At 44.6% G+C, this 24235-nt stretch overlaps 1 protein-coding gene across 1 annotated transcript; it reads right to left on the minus strand.

Moving 5' to 3' along the window:
• Positions 1 to 3275: 3275 nt before the first annotated feature.
• Positions 3276 to 23761, minus strand: shroom1 (shroom family member 1). The gene is made up of 8 exons (XM_012827613.3): positions 23384 to 23761; positions 10223 to 13047; positions 9864 to 9907; positions 9130 to 9618; positions 8255 to 8875; positions 7739 to 7856; positions 6994 to 7266; positions 3276 to 5539 (listed from the first exon to the last, which is right to left on the minus strand). The coding sequence occupies exons 2-8, from the start codon at positions 12935 to 12937 to the stop codon at positions 5285 to 5287; spliced, it is 4515 nt and encodes a 1504-aa protein (XP_012683067.2). The 5' UTR covers positions 12938 to 13047; positions 23384 to 23761; the 3' UTR covers positions 3276 to 5284.
• Between the last annotated feature and the right edge of the window lie 474 nt (positions 23762 to 24235).

The raw sequence follows: 24235 nt of genomic DNA on the forward strand, positions 1-24235 counted from the left end.
GAGGAGACCGTGTGCAGAGGGAGCGGTCCTCAGCTCGCCGCTGCTTAGGCGCGGCTGTAAGAGCGCCAGACCCGCAGAAGAGCCCAAGCACTCCGAGTTGGTCCCACTGGAACAGAACGAGCACGAGTGGCTGGTGAAATCAGCAGCTGGGCAGTGGGACCAGGTCTACGGTCTCCTGCTTCAGGACGCGCACCTGGCTGAGAAAAGGGACTTCATGTCTGGCTTCACTGCTCTGCACTGGGCTGCCAAGTGTGGTAACAGCAACATGGTCACCAAGATCGTTGAGGCGTCCAGGAAAGTTGGCAGTGGAATCGACATAAATGCCAAGACTCATGGCGGGTACACGCCACTGCACATTGCTGCCATACACGATCAGGAGTTCATAATGACCCAACTGGTGCAAGACTATGAAGCAGACATACGCATCAGAGACAACTGTGGCAAGAGGTCTTACTACTACCTTCATAAAGGGGTGTCCAGTACAGTCAGGGAGATGTTGGGGGAGCCCAAGACCCTCCAACAGGTGGTGTTGGCCCCAGAGAGGGAGGAAGCAGAGCTTCCCAAGGGCCCATCCACACTCACCCGGCTGTTCCAGGAAGCAGAGCTTCACGTGGGCCACTCCACACTCACGCGGCTGTTCCAGCCCCACACCATCGGCCCCAAGAAGTCGAAGTCCAAACACAGGGAGTGGTTTTACTCAGTTAGTGAAGAGCCACAGGAGGAGTGAAGCTGGAACTAGCTCAGGACTGCAGAACCTCTTCTTCCTGTTATCCAGTTATGGACAGCATTTTAACCTGCATATGATGATGATGATGACAACGATGATGATGACGATGTTATTATTATTATGACAAGGATTCTTCTTATTATTATTATTATTATTGTTAATAGTAGTAGTATTAAGTAATAGTAATAGTGAACTAATAGTAGTAGTAGCACTATGATTAGTTATTACTATGACACTGATAGTAGTAATATCAATTTGCAAATCAACAATCCTGTTATCCAATGATCCAATAGTAATTTGTAATCACGTTATATTATAATGTAATAATGTATATCTACTGATTACCTTATTAAGTGTTTGTCATTTTGATCATATTGAGGGTATACTAGCTAGTGTTCTCTGATGATCTGGGACCTTTCGAATGCATGGTACAATGGTACATTTGCTGAATACATACATAAAATAATATATTTTACAGTACACTGTTTACTTATTTGCAGATCATTTACAGAAAAGGTAATATCTTCATTTGATTGGTAGATGTAGTCTTTTGGAACTCAGTGATGTCATTGCTTGCACCTTGCCCAACAAGCGTTTTTTGACAGGAGCAGCTTTGTTTGGGTGCAGTTTAGAGATTCAAATGTTTATAATGCTGGAGACACGTACGGTAAATCAATGGGAGGAAATTCAAGCTACTACAACACTCGTGTTTATCCCTGTGACGATTGTGTGATGTGCGTGAGGCAGATTTAAAAAATAATAACCGCATTTACTTCCAAAATAGCTCTGAGCTTATCTGGAGTGAGACGGGTGCGTGACCAATTTAATGTGAGATATTCATTCAAGTAGAGATATTCACACGGCAATTTTTTTATATCCAGCCCACTGAGCATTACGCTTGTGTACACACAACCTGTGAGTGTTTTTTGCTTAATCTTAATATATATATATATTTATATGAACATATAAAAATGAACAAATGTACTGTACACATACAATAGGGAAAAGGGAACATGTGTGTATACAGTAAGTATGCAGGAATTATTTAATAAATAATGCATGAACATTGTGATTGTGGGTCATAATGAGAGAACGTGAAGCTGTTGCCCAATGGTTCTGAGGCTCGTCTACCTTACCTTGTGCGTCCTGGTAAACAGGGTGTGTGTCAATGCCCCAGGCTCTCTCGCTTGGTGGGAAAACTTACATTTACTGGTTCCATTTACTGATGGTAAGTAATACATGAATTAACATTATGACTAATGAAGTAACTAATGAAGATCACTTAACATTTAGAATGCTGTAGTTAACACCTTATTAGCACTTGCTTGACTTATCAACAATTGCTGTTAGTAAATGGAACCCTGATGTCAAATGTCACAATCTTGATATAATACGAAGTGAATAATCACTTTAATTTCCTGTCCTTATTCACTCTCATACCCTTTCATCTCTACCACCCGCCCTGCCATGATGTCATTTCCACCCAGGCCACCACACACACACACACTTTTTTTTGCTGCTTTGTGCTCTCTCTCACCCTGCGGTAGAACAAATGTCTTCTGCTCTCACACAAGCAGAAGTGGGCAGTGGGCCAGGACAGGGCCGCTTGCCAGACACCAGGCACAAACAACCGTTACCTCACAGTGCGCTTTAAGCCAGTCAAGCACCATTTAGAACAGGAGAGTGAATGCTTTCCCTTGAGTTTACCTATGAGTTCTAAAGCTGCTTCTCAACATTCTAGAGAAGCTGATAATGTAAGGTTTACCAGGCTGATCTAAGATCAGGTAAGGTTTTTAACAATTATAAGTTTTCTAATTCTCATGTAAAGTAGTATTTATTGTTACACCATGCTTTTTTATTGCTCTTAGCTTGACTGTTCTCTCCCTTGTACGTCGCTTTGGACAAAAGCGTCTGCTAAATGACTAAATGTAAATGTAAATAAGTTTGCAAAGTGGAGTGATATGTTCATTGGTAATACATTATATTTAACTTACATGTTATTGTTTTAATTTTATTTTCAGCCATAGATGGATCTGAAAACACCATGGTTCACTCATTCAACCCACACCAGTAATTCACTGTCATATGATTTCATTTTGCAAAACTATGCAGTATGATCTAGGATGGAGGAAGTTAAAATGTAAAAACCAAGCGTCTTGGCAATGCTTTGCATTCCACTTTGTTGACCTTGCGGTTACTTTATTTTTAAGTTATTCACTGTCAATAACAGTTCTACATTTAGGTCTTCAACCCTCTACGTTCCCTCCCAAATGACACAAGGTCACACACTGAAGCAACACGATGTCCGCCAACCACAAGAGACTCTTCTGCTTTCTCTTAGTACATTAATCCATTAATTAAAGGGAGTCTATTAATCCATTTATTTCAACAAGCATTCTCTTTTTTATACTCTAAAGTTGAGATAAGGTATAACAGGACAATGAAAAGCAAGTTTGCAAATTTGAAATCATTTGTGGATATTGACATAACTGATACCACTTGAAGAAGGAGCTGAGCTGCCAATCCAAAATTACACTGAGTCATGGTCAACCATTGCCTGATTTTAATAAGGCACAGCACATATGATTTTTCTCTGTGTATGAAGAGACAGTAAAGCAACTTATAGCTTCAATTGAACATGAAACTGAAATGTGTTATTCATTCACATCATAACAAAACAAAGAAACTCATAAACATTAACAAAAGAAAAAAAAATAACTACAAAGTCCTTTCAAGTAAAAGAACAGTCAGTCTAGTCAAATGGACGGCTAAATGATATGTTGTACACTTGTTTATGTCGATTCCAAACTGACGGTGAGATAGATGTGATATCCAAACAAACAAAGACCGCAACCATGTGACAAACTAGTGCCATGAGTCTCATTACATAACCCCATCTTGCCCATGGCATTGTCCTATCCAAACACACAACAACAAACCAGCCCACTTCAGCAATGCTGGCAAAACAAAGAAACGCCTGTCGTGAAATGCAGATCAAAACGAAATAAATCAATGGAACATGTGTGTGCATATGTAGCATACATAACAGGAAATTAGTGTGCACTTATTGAAAGCAAGAATGTGCTCCTTTGTTGGTTGTACGGTTTCTGTAACGTAATGTAATGCAGCGCTGGTTGTTTTTCAAATTCCTTCGTGGCCGTATAAACACAGCCCCTTTGAGACATAGGGTCACTTAACCTTTGAGGTCACGTTCTGAGCAAAGGCCAACACAAACATCCATTATGTTTATCCAACTGAAATGTCAGTGGGCATAAATCTCAGGAGAAAAGGTTGCTGGAAAATATTCCTTAGATATTTTAGAAAACTCATTTGTGACAAATCGCTTGTGAAAAAGGGAGTGGGAAACCATAAACAACATTCAGCTCGCTGAGTTCATGTACCCTGTACTGTACGCCTTCAAAATAAAAAGACAGACAAGCTCTGGTATACTCTAGATGCACACGTTGGGTAGCTTAAGTGTGTTGTTTTCTTTGAGAGACGTCTGTATCTGATAAACATCTGAGAAATGATTATTATGTAGGAAGGGTGGTGATAGCCCAAGAACAAATCCCTTCAAGCTCGACATTTGCCTGAATTCAGTGAATCCAGAAAGCTTTGAATATGTCTCAGACACATAATTTACGCCCGTCTCAAAAGTTGCTTCAGTCCAACCTTTCATAATGTTTAGAGTCATCCATGCATTTAGGGAGTTTGACAAAATAAGTAAATGACACAATGGACAATCCAGTGTCCAAACTAGGTCAGAAATGTATCCAGTCTATGTATAGATGAATAGTTTACATTTATTACCAGAGACTTGTAATCCTGCCAGTAGGGTTTGTGTGAGAAATAACTGAAAAACATTTAACATTCAAGAGATTGGTGTTTCTGTGGTGGCATCAATGCCTCTGGGATTGTATAGCACAGTACAATATAAAGGCAACTGTTGAAATAAAAGGATAAATATTTACTTACTGATTTAAAGATACGATCATAATACCACTGAATTGTGATAAATTCGCATTTTTATGATCACGCCGTCCGTGGACAGCCATTACAAACATAAAACTTGAAATAAATAAAGGCACCGAATGATTAAAACACACAGAGGAGACCTTAGAGAGACATACAGTATACGAGTGCATGGAAATATCAAAGTGCTTTTCTTCATTTTTTCATTCTTCCTTTTTTTTGGTTTTGTCTAGAGTGCCTTCATTCATGAAATTAATATTTACAAACGTTACCGGGGACAGCCTTTTCATATTCAGCACCCATTCCAAACCACGCTCAAAAGCCTTAAAGCTTGTGTGAAATGTGATGCAAACTGAAGCAAGTACTCAGATGAGGGAATAAAACAGCACCGAGGTCCAAGAGTCCTACACTTCCACAAACAGGAAGCGGCGCAGAATATATACGTAGTGTATGCTGCTGTATATAGGCAGCTTCACACGACACAGCATCATGTTTGGAGAGATAAGGGGTCAGCACTGCAGGATAACCCTGAGGAGCAGCTGGCCAGATGAGCCTTCCTCTCCAGCCCCCCCCTCCCCCCCTCGTCTAAGGGGGGAGGCTGTGGACCAGCGCCTCCCTCTGGTCCTCCCCCAGGCGCTGCCGCTCGTCCAGGTCCTTCTGGCGGATGAGCAGCGAGGCCTTGGTCTGGACGAAGCGCCGGTAGTCCTGCAGCTCGGCATCTGTCAGGTGTTTGGACAAGAATATGGAGACCACGCGCTCGCGCCGGTCCAGGTTGTCCTTCAGGTCTTTGGCGTCGTCTCGCTGCTTGCACAAGAGATGGTGGCGGTTGTCCAGGGATTCCTGCACGAGGAGAAAGAGAGAGAGAGAGGGAGAGAGAAAGAGAGAGAGAGAGCAGAATGAGTCGGCCATCAGGGGCATTGAGGGGAATACACACAGGTGTCAAATATACTGAGGACACAGAGCCCATGTCCCCATCAAATTTGTGACACATTTTTCTCAGTCATTTGCATCGCCAAAAACCACTTTCTGCCTCTAGCACTTTTAGGACACCCATGGGGAAATCCCTACCCTGTCATTATTGGAATTGACGGCCTGATAATAGGTCCTTTAACAATAGAGGCACTGATGTCATTCGCCATGGGACACTGCTGTAGTCTCTCCACCCGGTCTACCTGCAGAAACCCTCGACCAATTGCACCCACCGCCACCGCACTGCCGTACACTTACTCTACCTCATACCCTATGCTAGCATTTATATACAATATATATTATTGCCACCATCGACATGTTTCTCTGTTCCTACTCCCCTTACCCCTGTAATAGTAACCCTATCAGCACAGTGTATATCCACTAAACTGGTCTTGTCTGTATCATGTATTTACCACTGGATGCCTGTATATATATTATGTACATCTACCAAATGCAGGCTATGTACAACACCTGTTGTTTCCCTTCCCCTTCTACCACACAACCCTCCCCCCTTCCCCCCTTCCTATCTCCACCCGGCCGACCTCAAGCAGATGGGTTCCCCCTTATGTGCCGTGGTTCTGCTTAAGGTTCCTTCCTGACTAACAGGGAGTTTTTTCTTGCCCGTGTTGCCATTGTGCTTGCACTAAGGGGGTTTCAGGCTCTGGGCTCTGTAAAGCGCCTAGAGACAATTGTATTCTTATGGCGCTATATAAATAAAATTGAATTTAATTGAATTTAATTGATGTGTAGGATTGTTACCGTTGTTTACGGCCTTAATGAACAAAGCATTCCGCATTATAAGTGACGCCAGAAGGTTGACCTCCCATCTGTGGAATTTGACATTCAAAATGGTGTTCAGATTTCTGCCACTAGAGGGCAGTGTGATGAAGAAAACACCCACCGAAACTGGCCTGCAGTTTCGATGACTCACCGTTGACAGCAACACTGCTGATTACAGTGGCAACTTTCAAAGAACTGAGGCAGCAGATTACAACCCATGTTAACCAGTGAATGTCTTCAGGGTTATAATAAGTCATATTTAAAGATTTTAAAAAGACAAAAGTGAATAAACAGCATAATCACAAATGTAATCACGAGTAGGCTACATATTTACATAAATGCATATACAATATTTACACAATTCAAATGTGTTCATTTGACTTGTTCATGGTTGTCTTTTTTCTCCAATTCCAATTTCTTTTAGCTAACCATCCAAGTGTCCTCATGTATTAAATGTTCGGTATGTGACATTTGATGACAAGTTAGTCTGACCAAATCTGTGTTCTGTGATTGATGGCCCTGACCCAGTGGAGCGCTCCTCTTACCCTCTCCTCCTGGTCCGTGTGTTCGTCCACGGCGCTGAGGGCGTTCTGCACGCGTGCCAGTCGGGCGGACAGGCAGAGCAGCAGACTGACCACGCGCTCCAGGTCGCCGATGAAAAGCGCGTATCGCTCCTGCTCAGTGGGGACGCAGCGCTCCGCCACCAGGGCCGTGATGGCCGCCCCGCGCGCCCCGTTCTCCTCCTCCTCCTGCTGCAGACAGGAGCGCTGCTGCCCAAGGACTCTCAGACGCTCCTCCACACAGCCCAGCATCTGCCTCTGTACACACACACACACACACACACACACACACACACACACACACACACACACACACACACACACACACACACACACACACACACACACACACACACACACACACACACACACACACACACACACACAGAGAGAAAGAGAAAGAGAGAGAGAGAGAGAGCAGGTCAGGTAAGGTACATCAGCACAAATCACAGCAGACCAATGGTAGCCTTACTCATACATACTTACAGTATACTGTATATTAGTACAAGTAAGAATCCAACATACATTAACCTAAAAATCAACTACAATCATGAACTACTACTTGTAGTTAACAAAGTGATATTAATTGCTGTTGTTAAATGTAGTAGCTAAATAATAATTAAAGTCTGTGTCTGCATTTCAATATTATCTAAGGGGAATTTAATTAAATGTATTACCAAAAGTGAATGTATGTATTGTGTAGTTCCCACAGAATATTGAAAAAAGGTACCTTTTTCTCAATCACATCCGCATCAGATATCCTCTCAGCAGCTTCCTGCTGGAGCTCAGTGCTGACATCTTCAGAGTTACTGGAGGAGAGGTCAGGCTGCTCCTCAACAGCATTCGCACTTAAATGAAGAAACAGAATTATTAACTGAGATGCACACAACAGAGTTAAAACAATAAAGGCAGTTGTAGTGATACATTCTAGCCCTAACTCTAATGGCGTAAGTGACAGTGTTCAATACAAGCTACTATAATTTCACTAATAAGCAATGAGCAAGCAGTTTAAAATAGGGTTAAGACGGTCATTGCACTGCCATTGTTGAGCACCACATGTTGTGTCTCATGAGTGGTAAGATTTATGACACAGTGGAAGGCTCGATTCCCTTTTCCCTGGCACACAATTAAACAATAGAGGCTGCGGGATAAGATAAGGCATGTGGAAAGATGTCATAAAAGCCACAGCATGAGACGCTAGGTTATATAACTGCTCCATGACGTGCGTGTCAAAGTGAGCATTCACCTCTCAGCTCTCTCCTCCTGCCTCTTCTTGTAGTGCTCCTCCATCAGAAGAGTGTCCTCTGACAGCAGCTGCTCCATGAGCATCAGAGCGGTCTTGCGATTGGCCACTGGGCGCAGCAAACGTGCCAGGGATTGGTCGGCCGCGGCCACTTCCTGAACCAGCACCGCCCACTGATGCTGTGGCTTCTGCTGTGGGGGAGGGGCGTTCTTCTCCGGTTCTTCTGCCGGAGTTCCCCCCGCTGATGCGACTTCCTGCTCCCCATCTTTCATGTCTCCCTCCTGCTGGCTCTCTTCCTCCCTCTCCCCCCCTGTACTTGCGTTGGTCTCAGCAACAGGAGTTGCCCTGGGAGACGGCGTCAACCGCTCGTTAGACTTTGACTGTGACGACGGGGCTGAGCTGTGTGTTCTCTCCATTCCCATGGTGTCATAAGAAGATGAATGCTCATCTTCATCTTCCCCATCATCATCATCATCAAGTGAGGAAGGCCACAGACTGGGATCGGTGGTTACTCCATGGCTGAGGACCACCTCATAAGAGGAGTCCGGCTGTTTTGCCTCAGCCACATCCACAGGTAAACACTCCTTCACTTGAGAGGGCACTGGAGGCTCTGCCTGAGACAGACTGGGTAAAGACGGCACACGACAACGTGAAACAATGCTTCAAATACCTGCAAATGTTAAGTAACCCTTTATTTATACCTAGCACTTATTTCCTGTCTGTATGTAATGAATTTAAATCAACAAGATGACAATTATGGGATGATAAAATATAGTCTAAAAGCTAAAAATGTGAATTGAGTATATTATATAATATGATGTTGGGGTATTGGGGGTATTTTACTAGTAAGCTCAATGGCCTTGAGTGTCCTCAAATACCTTGACAAAGGTTTGCCCTCCTGTGAAGACTGTCTGAGCTTTGCTGTGGACATCAGACCATAGGACTGTGCCACTGCATCCACAGGAAGAGATACCACACTGGAGGTGGAATCACCCCTGGCGTGCCGGTTCTCCGTCTGCATGGCCTCCACCCCCTCCTCCTGGTGCCCAGTCCCTCTCGGTGTCCATTGGCCAGGCTGGACCCCGCCTGAGACCCCGCCTGAGACCCCGCCTGAGACCGCCACGCTTCTTTTCTCTGTGCTTTGGTAGGAGCTGGGATTCGTTGAATTGTGCATCCTGCCGCTGCCACGGAACTGGTCCAATTGTTCCGAGCTCCGGCTCAGACAAACAGGCCTGATGACCTTTGACACGCCCAGCTCCTCCATTGACTTCCCTCTCGGGGCCACGACCCGACGGCGCTCCTCAGGAACACCACAAGCAGCAGTCTGGGTCAGATCCGCCGCTGCGTTTAAGTCTCCTTTCAGAGTGCTGTGCACATACAATAAGCCAAGTCAGACCAAATCATACAATTACAACAACTTGACCTAAAGGTTGCACAATCACCGGCTCTGCTATGCCTTGTTACCTGCAAATGGGACCTGCAAGTTATCCCGTTTTACTATTTAAGGTTACAAAATCTGGTTATTTATACTAAACATCATGTAATATGATCAAAAGTATTAACAATAATACATAATAATATATTGACTCCAAGGGCAAAGATATGCACTCACCTTGATGAATCTGACGATGACGCGTCACTAATACTCATGTGATCCTATAGAGAACAAAATACTTTTGTTAAGTGCTGAATCTGCGATTATGACACACAGTAGTCAAGTAACAATAGGAACGCTATATGATTATAACATAATTACTGAAACGGTCATCAAGCAACTAAAACACTGTTTAGACTGTTTAGAGTTGGTATGTGCATACCCGTGTGGATCTCTCCCTCTCCCACCACCCCCTCCTTCTCTCCCTTTCTCCCTCTCTCTCTCTCCCTCTCTCCCTCCCTCCCTCCCTCCCTCAAACACTTACACATACACATAAACAAACACACAAGTATGACTTTACGTGTTTTGACACAGACCTGGAGGGCATCAGGTGTTGACTTGGAGCGAGCGCGGAAGAATCCGGACTGTTCCGGTTGATCCAGGAGACTCTCCACAGAGGCAGCTTTACTTGGAGACGACAGAAGCACCTCCTTCCAGCTGGACTGTCGGGAATGCTCACTAGATGAAGTGGAACTGAACTGGGCATACCGGATGGAGCTAGAGGAAGAGTCTAAGATGCGGCCAGCAGAGAGAGGCCTGTGGAGTTTCTTCTTCGGGCCTCCATTGCTGTGGTGAAGCCTGAGGCCACAGTCAGACGTCCTGCCTGCTGTGGAGTGCCTTTGGCTGGGCACCTGAGGACAAGGCTGCTGGGGTTCGACTGCCTTCTGACCCGTCTTCCGCTCCATGTAGGCCATGAGGGCCTTGTGCTGGAGGTGCTTCAGGGTGGTCTTTGATAAGTTCGATGCCGAGAGGGCGCGACCCCGGGTCTCGAACAGCTTCCTCCTGGCGGCCACCAGACCCTGTTCACTGAGGTCATCCTCTGTGAGCAGACACTCTCCCTCGTTGCCGAGCGAGTTCGAGGGCTTGTGGGTCGGCACATCGTCCAGCTTGTGAAGCTTCTCCGGCTCAGAGTAGCACATTTTCTTCTGCTCCTGGGTCAGGCGCTTTCGGCCTCCGATGCGCGGCACTTGAGGCTGGGCAACTTTGAGTACCTTCCCCGTTTCCTCACTCCTTATATCGTTCTCCTGGACAGCCTTCATTTCCTTCTCCTTCCCGACTGGTTTGTCACTCTCTCCTCCACTCATCTCAGACTCCCTGAGGTTCTCTGCGGGGCTCTCCTTCCTACTCCTGGTGTCTGACACCTGCGACTGTTGCTGGGGCCGAGGATGACTGAGCTTATCTACTATGTGCAGAGGGTCCTGGGAGGAAGGGAACACCTGAAGGACGGGGTGCTGCTCTTCGCGCCTCTGTTTTATCTTGTGAGGCTGCAGGTCCCTCCTTTTGAAAGAGGTCTCCCGGAGCACCTTGGACTGGACGTCTTTTAGCTTCTCTTTGTAGTATTTTTTAAAGGAGTCGTCCAGCGTGTTGCAGGGATAAGAGAAGTCGTCTAGACTCGTGTCCACAGGTGGTGTAATCTTAGAGTCTTCATGCTCGTCGCTACAGATATTAGTGCCTTTCACTTCCTTCACGTTGGATCGCTCTTTTTCTGGCTGTTGCAGGGCTCCGCTGTTCTGTTCTAGATTCCTACAGCTCATTCCAGAATCAGAATCGTTTTTGAACCTGTTCATGAGAGCCCCCGTGAGGTGATACAGTAGTGGGGTGGTTTCCTTGGTTATCTTCTCACGGGGCACGTTTAAAGGCTGCTTCCTAAACTTCCTCTCCTGCTCCTCTTGCTGCTTCACGTGAACAGGTGGATCTGACACGGGAGGCGGGATCGGCGTCAGTTGGCTGGGCGGTTGCACATTCGTGACACTTTCCTCTGGACCACAATAGAAAATTGGATGGGCAGAGCTATGATGTCTGCTTGTGATCTCCCTACCTAAGAGTCTCTGCCCTGGTTCTTGGGCATCTGAAATATGTGGGACCGGGTTGTTACTGTGAAGAGAGTTGCCAAAGTACTCATCATCTTGCTTCCTCACGCTCAGCTCCTGAGCACGGGGGAAATGTTCTCTTTCGCTCAGTGTGTCATAACTGTTACGCCTGTGACTGGTGGTCCTCGGCATACCCTCTACACCATGGAATCTCTCCATAGACTTATGAGGGTCAACACAGGAGTTATCTGAAACGTTGGTCAAGGGCCTGGCCCCAGCTGATCCCTCTGTCTTGCAAACGCCCATCAGAAAGTAGAAGTGCCCTTTGTGTTGGATACTTCCGTTGATTGAGCTTGGAGGAAGAGGAGGAGGAGGATGCTGCTGCCAGTGGTCTGCCGAGCTCTGCGGCACGTGGGGCAGGGCCGCGTAGGCGGAGTGTGCCCTCTTGCGCTGCACCTCTCCCGGAATAACGCAGTCCTGGCCAGACGGCTGGTTGTGATGTTCCGACGTCAGGCTTGGGTGCTTCTGGGCCAATCGGCTTAATGTGTTCCACGACTTTTGCTGAGCAGAGGCGGCGTCTCGGTTCACTGGCTCACCCTGGTAATACGGTGGGACCGGGAGGGGATAGGCTGCCTCTGGGCCAGAACAGGGAATGCTGGGAATTGATGGTGGCGTCATTTGGGCCCTCTGGTGGTGCGACCTGTCACTCAGTTGCCCTTCGGGGCTTTGCCGTTCCCGGAAGTTCTCCATGTTCCTGATCATGACCAAGCTATCAAGTCGAGCAGGGGGAGGAGGTGGCGGTGGAGGTGGGGGTGGGGGTTGGATAGATGTTTGTTTATTGCTACATTGCTGGTTGCCATTGCTGCAGTTGCCATCTTCCTGGTTACTCCGTCTAGTGAGGGTTTCCATGGAGCGATACAGCTGGTCCATACTCTTGGGTTCAGACTCTGCGCCCGAGTTGAACGGAGCATTCATGTACTTGAAGTCTGCATACTGAAGGTTGTGGGCGTGAAGGTCGTCAGGGAAGAAGGGCGAGGAGAGATCAGGCGCGTTGGAGCCACCAGAGAATGAGCTGTAGGCAGAGTCGCCCTTGCCGTGGTGGTGGGTGTACTGGTCGATGCTGCCTGAGGACTTTGCGGGGGACAGCCGACTGATGGGGAAACTCAGAGGGTGCATGTCCAGGTTGCTCATCCTTTCGAAGGGGAAGCTGAACGAATCCATGTGGGGTCCGGGCAAAACATGGACTCGTGTGAAACGGAGGCTGACAAGAGAGATGCTCAGGAAGCTGACTTGATTGGGACGTAAGACCTATGTCATTTTTCCTCCTGGACCTATGGAGGAAAAAGAAAACATGGTCAACGATCTTTTGAATCAGCATGTGAACAGCTGCAAACTGGCTTTCACTTTCCAAAATGGCACATGGCTACACCAAAACACACGCACGCACGCACGCACGCACGCACGCACGCACGCACGCACGCACGCACGCACGCACGCACACACACACCACAAAACAAATAAGGTTACTGGTCTTCCTTCTTCCAATTCCCCTCATAATGCCTCCATAGCCCTCAGCTAGTAGTCCGCATTGTCACGCATGACCAGCAGTTTCCTCTCAGTCTCGCCCCTATTCCACACTCCTCCCCCCAGTCAGGTGCCAGCGTAAACACACCCTTTTGCTAAAGCTTTGTCTGATGCCTGACATGCAGTCAGTCCTGTCTTAGGCAGACTGTTCATTATCATAAGTACTGTGGTACTGACTTATGACCATCTTTGTTACATCTGAGGCTTGGCCTTGCTGTGGATAAACGATGCAGCAAACCATGGATATAATTCTTCTCCTTGAATGTAAATGGTCAGGCTATGCCCTGGTGGTGAGGGAACACCCCGGCTGATACTGCTACACAAGTGATGCATACCGTACAAATAGGTGTTCCCCCATGGCCATACAGGATGTGTGTTAACTAAAAATAACATGTGTGGTTGTGTTCGGTTCTCAACCCTGCGTGTCTGCCACTGCCACAACAATTAACCCATTAGCCCAAAAGACCAAATCCAGTCAGGAACAATTTCTTTGATGGAATAAAAATTTTAAATGAAAAGTTTTAGAAATTTCAATGGAACGCCGTTACTGTTTGTACTCAGGATATTTGGATTATCAAACGCATCGGCACGATATGGTGTTTTTCATTTAAAACAAACTCAAAGAAAAAAAGCTTTGATAGCACAGTGCTTGGTACAGTCAAGCACTCAGAAATGCCCTTCCCTTAACCTAATAATTAGAACGCGAATCTTATTTTAGCTCATGCTCAGTTTGTCTGGAATTTAAAAGACCCAATTTGTCGACTTGTGCCTTGCAGCTCCCTGTCAGGATGACTTAAAGTCTTAAGTGTTGAGCCAGGGGGGGGGGGGGGGGGGGGGGGCAAATTAGTTTGACTTGGATAATGATGGAATCAAGAGAGAAATCCACGAATTGAGAAAATGAAAAATGAATGTTTTCATGCCAACATCTCCAAACATTTCCTTCATTGAACAAATGAAAAAAAATGGCTTGTTTTGATTAAAAATGTCTCAAACAGGTCTTTTTTATTTAATTTCAGACTCCAGGTCTTTGAGGTCCATGTCAGGGTGATCAAAAATGTGTGGAATTCCTTTTATAATATTTTATATATTTGGGGATTAATCATGTGATAATGCTTACTGGATTAGTCTCTGACTGAGGTCAATGCATATTCTATTCAGAAGACTGATGGCCAGGCTTATTCATTTTTTTAACTGATCCAGTCCTTAACTACACACAGTATACTCACGATTACAAATAGCATGGAGTGAAATATCAACATCTATGAGATTGAGTCATTATGGCATGGTATAGGTGAGAAACACACGGGGTGTCGTCCTGAAAGTGTATTATCACAGTTAAAAAAAAAAGGTTTGGAAGATAAATGAATACATTAATGAATGCATTACTATACAGTACATTCAAGAATGTTTTCTTGATAGTGGAAGATCATGGAGTTCGGTGGTAACACCAACTTAAAGGTTGGCGTGTTCCCACAAATTTCATGTGAAAACACCACTGTTGTAACAGACATCATCTATTTTAACTGAAGTTAGTTGCAGTTGTGTGATTTAGCAAAGGACTCGATCAAATGGTCTGATGGGTAGGGTGCCGGTTTATTCTGCGTATTCTATGAGACAGACCTGAAGCACACACACACGACACGTTACGATGGAGAGAGAGAAGGAGGGATGATTAGGAGATATTGTCCTTAGTGTAGTGCCTCTTCTGTGTTGGCCTTGTCTTCAAAGGTGGCCATGTTTCCTCATCATCCCAGCACCACTCCTTGCTCCTTTTCTCACCACGCATAGTATTCGGTGTCTCCACACGGCAAACCTAAGTTCTCTTCACCATGTTTTGCACATGTTCTTCTCTTCTCTAAAAGTTACATTTCAGTTGTAGGAAGGTACACTACACAACTTAACACACTGGGTGTGTCTGGGGGTCTGGTTCAAGGTGTAAGGTGTAAGGTGGGGCATATAAATAAGGGGAACAGTATGGGGTCTACCTAGATATGAAAGGTGTGAGGGTCTGCACACAGGAAAGGTCTTGCTGACCATTGGAATGTTAATGAACATGGAGCCAATGTGATACATTCTTGTGGGGGAGGAATTCACATGAGTTGCAACCACTTCGAAAGAATATGAAAAACACCAATATTCTTCAATATGGATATTAATATGCATAATACAGACTACAAAAGTAAATACCAGATACTCCCAAATAATGCTATTTGTTTTTGCAATTATGGATAGTGGAAGCTAGGGTTAGACTACGCAGGTGCACTTCAGAACAGCTTCACAATGTCACACAACACGGACTGCCACATCGACGGAATGCCTAGCTATTAAAGATTAACGAATGTTTTCTGACAATCTGAGAAACAACAAAGTCCACCTAATCCAAACCAAACATTTCAGAAAAGGTTCCCTCCCCATTTCAAAAAACCTTCCTCGCATGTCCAAAGAGGACACATGGCTGTCATGTGCAGAGGGGTGACACAGTTCGCACAAAGACACACACACTTTCACACACACACACACACACACACACACACACACTCACAAATGGAAGGGCTCAAGTGGAAGTAATTGGACTGACATCCAGTGACGAACAGCTCAGACAAACACAGAGGACAGAGGACAGAGGATGCCTATACACAACCCGTGAATTTAACACACGTGCAACAACATCCATTACATTTGTTACAGCAGTATAGTAAAAGAACAGTAAAGTACCCCAACCTCTTACCCAAAGCTGATCCCGACTGTAATGAAAGTAAAATCCGCTCGGTACGCAGTACTCCATGTGCCGTGCCTCACTGGGATGCAATTACGGACTGAGAGGAGGTTTTGTGAAACTTTATTGAAACGGAAACCTGCTGAAGCAGACAGTAGCGCCGACGGGGAGCGAACGAGAGAATGGGAACGAGAGCCTCCTCCTTCCGATTCCCTCCGCACTGGACACCCAGTGAGGGACCTCCAGTTGCACCGGCCGTGACGTCTCTCCTCGCCAGAGCACAATGGAGACAAGCTGAGGGAATATTTCACTGTTGATAATGGTGTCCGAACAAGAGAAAGAGAGTGAGCGAGAGTGTGTGTGTGTGTGTGTGTGTGTGTGTGTGTGTGTGTGTGTGTGTGTGTGTGTGTGTGAGTGAGTGAGTGAGACAGAGACAGAGAGAGAGAGAGAGAGAGAGAGAGAGAAAAAAGGCCTCACATTCCAGGCCAGCTTCAAAGAAAGACAGGGCCGGGGTACCATTCATTCCCAGGGTCCTTTGCTCATGGAACGCAGCCAAGCTGCTGGGGCAAATGGGGGGGGGGTAGAATGGGGAGGACGCCCAGGGCACTCCCCTGAACTTCACACATTACAAAAGCCCCTAACACCTCCTTAACTTTCCTAATGGAGATAACAACCTGCTTTACTGTCAACAAATCAGGAAAGACACTCAACGAGGTATTGCAAAACTCTCGATCAAATGCAATTGTGTACATCTGAGTGACGTAAGGTGAATGGCCTGACTAATGGTCTGAGTGGATATATGATTTTCTCACAGTACACCTTGGCTATGAGCAGTGAAAGCTGTATCAGAGTACTGGGTGACTTATGGGTATTTCCTCTTTATCCTCCGGTTTCGGTTCTCGGCAGGGATTTATGACTTTTTTTTTTCCTTCTTTCTAGCTTCACAGAATTGTGATGCCTTTTCTGTGGATCAACTCCATGACCTGCCCAACCCACCTACCTATGAGCAGAGAGACAAAGGATTAGGCCTAGCAAACAAACACCAGAGGCCTATTTATTTATACACTCTATTGGCTAGGCACTGCTGAGAATGACTCACTCCTGTTTGAGGGCTAATAACGGTCACAAAGGCAGTTGACAAGGGCACAACAGGTCCACAATAGGGCACAAAACATCTTTCACACCACACTTTCGAAAAACATCCTCAGGATAAATAGCCCATGAGCACAGGTCGGCTTTGTAAACCCGCTTCTCAGAGTCAGTTTTCCCATGAGAGATCAGTTTGACAGTTTTAAGGTGTGAATCAGACCATAGCAGCCATGGCATGGTGTGTATCTTCCGGTTCAACTTAAGAAAAAATACCTACTCATTCATAAACATGACACCCAAGGGCCGAACCTGACCAGTCCAACAACCAAACATTCGCATGAAGCATTCATTCAAATTCACACCTTCACTTCAACTCCAAACACATTGGCCAAATTACAGAAGAGAGCTTAAGGGCAAAGGCTGGATGAAGGAGGGAAAGAGATAGAGGGAGAAAGAGAGAGAGAGAGAGAAAGAGAGAGGGAGAAAAAGAAAGAGAGAGCTTTTTGAGAGGATAAGTCGGATATGAAATCTGGTATGCGGTAACACTTGTACTGGGTCAGGATTCCGTTACCGTGGTGAAATGGCCAGCACAATCCCTGAAGGCTGGTGCTTTAGGAAAAGGTGCTTTACTGCAGCAAAACAAAGCACATCATGACAGAATGTGGCCAGGTAGTTTGCAGAACTACATTTCCCCCCTTCGAGACATATAGGTACTGGTCTACATATACTGGAGAGTAACCTTTCATGCGCAGCTTACCATTCAAGCTCGGTTCTACTATTGTGGCATGCAAATGTAACAGGGGTATTATGCGCGTTATTTCCAAAAGTTTCACTCTATTTAGTGTCACACCATTAGTGTCACCAATATTGACTTCTTCAACCAGCAGCATATACAGACTTGGAATGCACTGATTTATCTGAGATCGTGTCATCAGAAAATGAGTTAACTGTAAAGATAGCGAGCACAAGCTATAAACATGAAGTTAAGCTATGATAAAAAAAAAAGTACATTATGAACAAACTGGGGGGAAAAAATGGGAAAAGTTCTGATATAAAAAGGTTACTAGGATCATGATTTGCCCAACATGCTTCTTTACAACGCCCTTAACTACCTGTGCTCAAATAGACACCATTATCATTTTCCCATGTATTGTCAAATGGAAGCATGAGAATAGGCCCCTGGGGTGGAATCTGAAGAACAACTAAAGAATGCTTGTTTCTTTTTGTTTAGTTCTAGAACTTGGATAATTACCTGGAAACTCGATTCTCCTTCGAATCGGCAAAAAGATTCCCCCCTTTTACATACAGCTTCTACCTGCAATGTAGCCCTTTACAACAGCTGTTAAGGGAAACTTTGTTTGGCCTGTGTGTGGTTAGTAACACTTCTTCTTAATGTATGAAAATGGGTGGAAGCCCAACTTCACACCCACTGGTGAAGATATGTAAACATTTTCTTCTCTTCCCAGTGGACTTAATCACCCAATTAAACTCTTATTAGATGTGTACCAAGGGAGGAGAGAGAGAGAGATTTGCGTCGACTCTCTATGTACCTTGAAGTGTTATTTTTGGCCATGATATGAACTGACATTTTTTTTCAGTTGGAGAATGTGCATCATAGGCTTTTCGAGACAAAGCAAATAGAACTGGCACATACTGTGTTCCTGCCATCAGATTTACTATCGCCAAAAGAAACGCAAATATTAGCTTGACTTACATGCTCTTGTACACTATTAATATTTGACTATTTGATCAAATGATGACAGCCAATAGGGCTGTTGCTTCCTCTTCTCACAATCTGTTTCTATAACATATGCGTTAAGGTTTTAAATGTATTTTTTCAGTCCCAGCATGCAGGGTTAATTAAAGTGTTGCCAATCTGAAACTGTATTGTGGATACTGAGAAAATGGCATACCGTTAAAGTTAGCCTCATGGCTTAAGGCGGACTACTATGGTAGCCGTGGCCTACATGTTTCCCTTCAACTGTGTCCCTGAAGAATGCTACCTGAACAGGACCTGGTAATTCCATCTCAGTGGGTGTTATATTACTCTTGTGCAGATGGCATTTGAAGGAGTCCACGATCATATTACCAACCAACCAACCAACCAACCAACAACCAAAAACCCTCCTTGGAAAAAATAAAAACATTCCACCTTGAGCGTATTGTGAAGGTACTGATATTTAGGGGAAAACAACAGCCATTAGTTTCCACAATGTGAGCAAAACAACATGACATGGCCAGATGTGTGTTTAGCCTTTTATTAAAACTACCACTTCGATATCAATCTTTTGATCTGTTTGGATTTGAATGCTCTGAGTGTTATTGATTCACTTCTATGCAAACCCTTCACAAGACTTAACACTTATATTTGCTAACATTCGCCCTTCCCAGGTGTTAATGACTCAGTTGTGACAAGCCTTGTGTTGTGTTATTAAACACGTAGTCTTTAGCCACTCCACTTGCGTATGATTTGGGAGTAAGGACTCTGAGGGCAACGTTTGGGTAACCCCTGGGTTTACGTCCACAGACGTGCTTGAGAATCTGGCCGTTTGTTTGCCGTGTGAAACAGAGCGAGACCCTTGGTCTCCTTTCTTTACGAGGAAGGTAAGAGCATTACTTCACCCCAACACCAAACAGAGCATTGCTCAAGATTTGTTCACAGACTAATGACCTTTATGGTAATCAGGTCATGCTGGATCAAAACTGTTACGGCGACGCCAAGCTTACCACATCACAAGAATCAGAAAAAAATAAAAAATACAAAACAAACAACAAAAATACAGAAGAGAGCTTGTTCAGTGTGATTGAGTTTCGGAAAGAACGAGGAAAAGAGACAGATCGAGAGAGGAGATACACAAGCAGACATTTGTTTAATCCTCTTCAATATTTGACTTGCAAAAAGACGCTGTTAGTAGCAAGCCTTGTCCTCCCAGAGATGGCAAACAGGGAGGGGTTGGGCAGAGGCCTTGTTGTTTGATGAAAGCCATAACGAAAAGAGACACCGCTCAAAATAATACTCCCTAACGGTCATGACTGCCATAGCAACACTGCTTTGGCTTTGGAAACACACAGCCCCTGGTCTATCAATGTGAAAATGAAGACATAGATTTACACTCTGCAAAAGCCATCGACTGTCTCTACTCAGCTGTGCTCCTTCTCAGCCTAATGAGTGAAACTAAGAGAAGGGGGAAACCTACAGAGAGATTAGGCCTCAGCCTTACAGCACTGCTACAGGGCAGTACGCCCTGAACTTTGTAACCTGGAATCCTTGTAAAACCAGTGGGGAAGGTAAGGAAAGACAACATGAGAAAGAAAACTAGCGCACTGATGAAAAGTGAGAAAGAGAGAGAGAGAGAGAGAGAGAGAAACGAGTAGCAGGTAAATCTGAACTGCAGGCAATTGTTGCAGTGAAATTGTGAAAACAAAAGCCCAAAAGAAAAACAAAAGTCTGTGTTATGTCGCTATGTCCTGCTCATGCAGCACCATTACGACGGCGCGTTACCATTACAGAGTTATATGATGACTCCAAACACCACGGACGAGGCTGTACAGTAAAGCGTTACCACTGCTGAGTTATATGATGGCTCCATTACGACGGCGCGTTACCACTGCTGAGTTATATGATGGCTCCAAAGACCATGGATGAGGCTGTACAGTAAAGAGTTACCACTGCTGAGTTATATGATGGCTCCAAACACCACGCACAAGGCTGTACAGTAAATGCCACTTTAGATGATCTTAACTCTCTGCAACCTTTAGTCCGGGTGACAGGCTGTCAGACACACTTTCTCATCAGGGTATATGAAACCTGAGCCCTTGGCATGGCCAGGAAGGGTGGGATTACTGTACCTGAGCACACTACACCTCTCCTTTTATGGCCCTCAGAGCTAACAGCCGTTCAGCAAAGCACACCTGAAGACGTCCCAGGTAGTACCAGTTCTGGGATTCTACCTCTAGGAAGTGATCTTGATGAGCAAACTAATAAGCAATGTGCGTGAGTGAGTGAGTGAGTGAGGGGGAGACTGTGTGTCTCAGAAAGGCAGAGGTTGAGGCAAAACCATTTTGTTTTACATTCCAATGCATTGCACAGAGACAGACAGTGTCTATCTGTATGAAACCCAACACTGTACACACATTCTATTTTATGTAGTACCAATCATGCTGATGCATTTCTCAAATGTTTATAAGTGTTTATAAATGTCTTTGTTTTCATTCCACTGACCCTCATGAACCCTTATGTTCTCTATTGGGACTGGCTTAGATGTGTTGCATCTGTTGATCTACCAGTGTTACTAACAATCTTAATGCTCACAACACTGCCTATAATTCTACAATGAGAAGATTAAACATAAAGAGTATGTGTATCTAGCAAATTGATATTTGCTTTAACACTAAGAAAGTGGTTTTGCTATCTTACGCTGGAAACTGGAGTAACTGGTAACTTTACATACGTAAATCCTGAACCTTATCTACAAAAAAGTCCCTTGACTCCCATGATTCAATTTGTCATGTGAGTACCTCAAGCTTTCCTGTACATAGGCCAGAAATACCCTTTCCCTCATGTATTTAAGTGAGTATCGAAAATATAATTCCCTTCAACTTACTGGCATCCAAAGTCAGATGAGGACAAGGTGATGGCCTCATGATTATCACCCAGCAACCACTTGGCCTCCCCCTTAAGAAAAAGGACATTACCCATGAAGCACCGACGGAGCACCCGACGGAGCACCCGACGGAGCGAGCACGGAATTTAAGGCATTTTCATGCTCCCTCAAAGAGCCTCACCACCACCAGCCAGCCCCCCCACCACCACAGACACACACACACCACACACACACACCACACACACACACACACACACACTCACCTCATCGTTCAGCTCAGAGCCAATCAGGATACAGCATGATTTACATTCCATTGCGGAACAAGCTGCTTAAAATGTATGCTCCTTAGTGGAGTTATGGTAAGATCATACCCGGGGCAGTTCACAAACCACCTCAAATCACTGACATTTTTTACAATACTAGATATATGCTTTATTCTACAATTTTAGCCGGAAGTAGCTATCGTTCAGTACAAGGAATTAAAAGTACACAACCAACCAACTTGTAAACAACTTCATGGAAAAAGAAAATAGGCCAATCAGCTCTTTGTAAAGTAAGCATGTGTCATGTAATGATTGATTTGGTTAAAAAACCTGCACATATAAAATACCAAAAACGTGTGTTATATCTTATAACACACTAATATTCGTACCCACCCTGAACACCACGCCACAGCAGTGGGTACCAACGAATTAAAAAACAAAGGGTCTTTTTTAATCATCATTATATCTGCCATGTGACACAGTTACCATGAGTGTGTGCTGCCTAAGCTGCCAGTACACCAGAGTTTTAGTTGGCATGATGAAATCTTTTATAATTCAGAGTTGCACGCCAGGAAGCTTGGAATGACAGAAGTACACTTGTAGGGTTATTGATGCTCACGTTTCCACATTAAGGTTGACGTTATACTAAGAGATGAATTATTCTATTATTTCTATTATATTATTTGTGTCTGAAACTAGAAACTTGTATTGCATTTGAGTAGAGTTTCAGACTCTGAAATGATGAAAAATGTCCCCCATGTCTACCTGGGTGCAAAGTGACAGTGTGAGCTTTGCATGAACTATAGAGTTTCAGTCTAACCACAAAAGGCAGCGTCAGGTTTCCTCCTAAGAAAAACTATGACAATGGAGTCTTTCCCTCTTCTATAAATTAAACATGCAAACGTCATGAGCGGCAGAGAGGAAATCAATTATTTCCTTACGTTTTTATTCAAATTGCGAGAGCTGGGAAGAAAAAAAACGTTACCAGGAATTGTCCAGAGGAGTTTGAAACCAGTGGTTTCTCAGTCAGGACACCAGGATGGCTGAAGCTTGCATTTATGCGATGGTAAATAAATTGTTAGTTTAAACCAGACGCTTCAATTTGTTCTATGTAAAACATAATGTTAGTTTACATCCATGTCGGCTTAAAACTAAAACTAGATTAGTGGTCAGGTGCCTTAGGTTGTACGTTTCGACATTTTTTCCCTTCTCAGCAAACACTAGCTTTGGGTAGTATGCCTGTATGCCTTCAAGCCTACTTTGCCAAAATAAACCAACTTGTTGTGACAAAATATTCGCATCGCTTGAAAGTGTTTCATTCACTAACCTGTCTAGGTAAACATTTGTCGACCGAAACTCAGCCTCTGACGCAGATAAACCATAAATAACAAGTATACAAAATATTGCCTACCTTGATGGTCAAGCAGACATACTCCATCGAAACATGCAACTAAGGTGGGCGTCATGTCCGCCGGCTAACTGAAAGAGTTTCATCCTTACATTTATTCACATCATCCTAATTGGCAAGTACTTCCTTCACTCCACAAACGGGCGACTCGGACGCAACTGATCCATCAGCTTCAAAAGTAACCTGAAGGGGGTAACGAATCACCAACAACATAGGGGATAGGCGGAGCAAAATCCGTGCGTAGGTATATGCCGCCGCCTTCCGTAGGTTTCACAACCTGTTGAAATAGATCCCTGCAAACCATGTGCTAACACAAGGCCGGTTCACATCACAGGCAGCACAGCATGGCTTGGGTGCAAATGCCACCTCGAGGACATATTTGCTTATGCCAGCGTATTTCCTGAGAACTTAATGTCATTACAAAGGTGTGGACTTCTTATCCATCGGTCAGGTTTTCCACGGAGCGCCCCCACGCGTTTACAAAGGCCTTGCGTATGGTGAGGCTTAACAGCTAAACAGACACAATCTTTAGTTATTTGGCTACATGTCAACAGATTATCTATGCACAACTATTGCTTGTGAAAACCAGAAATCATTCCACTCTTCATACTTTCAGTAACAACTGAAGCATGGGAGCTTTGCCATTTTAATCTGATCAGAGTGATAAAGTTGTACCCTTAAGAGTTTACTGCTAAATTGTAACTTCCAAACGAATGATTAATGAATTAAATAAATCTAAGGCACTTAACCAGATGGCAGGGCGTGGGAATATGGATTGCGAACACAGAAAAACACCGTCCACTAGGTGGCTGTAGTCCTTAAGCTTTGAGATCCTCGAGAGACAGATGCGCACAG

Source organism: Clupea harengus, chromosome 8 (assembly GCF_900700415.2).
Source record: "Clupea harengus chromosome 8, Ch_v2.0.2, whole genome shotgun sequence".
Lineage (NCBI taxonomy): Eukaryota > Metazoa > Chordata > Actinopteri > Clupeiformes > Clupeidae > Clupea > Clupea harengus.

Excerpts from the sequence above, each read along its gene's own strand:
- shroom1 (XM_012827613.3), bottom strand. The coding sequence starts at position 12,937 with ATGGATTCGTTCAGCTTCCCCTTCGAAAGGATGAGCAACCTGGACATG. Across the intron at positions 8,876-9,129 it reads GAGGGCAAACCTTTGTCAAG|TCTGTCTCAGGCAGAGCCTC; the intron begins GTATTTGAGGAC and ends GTCTTTACCCAG. Across the intron at positions 7,857-8,254 it reads CAGGAGGAGAGAGCTGAGAG|TGCGAATGCTGTTGAGGAGC; the intron begins GTGAATGCTCAC and ends TCTTCATTTAAG.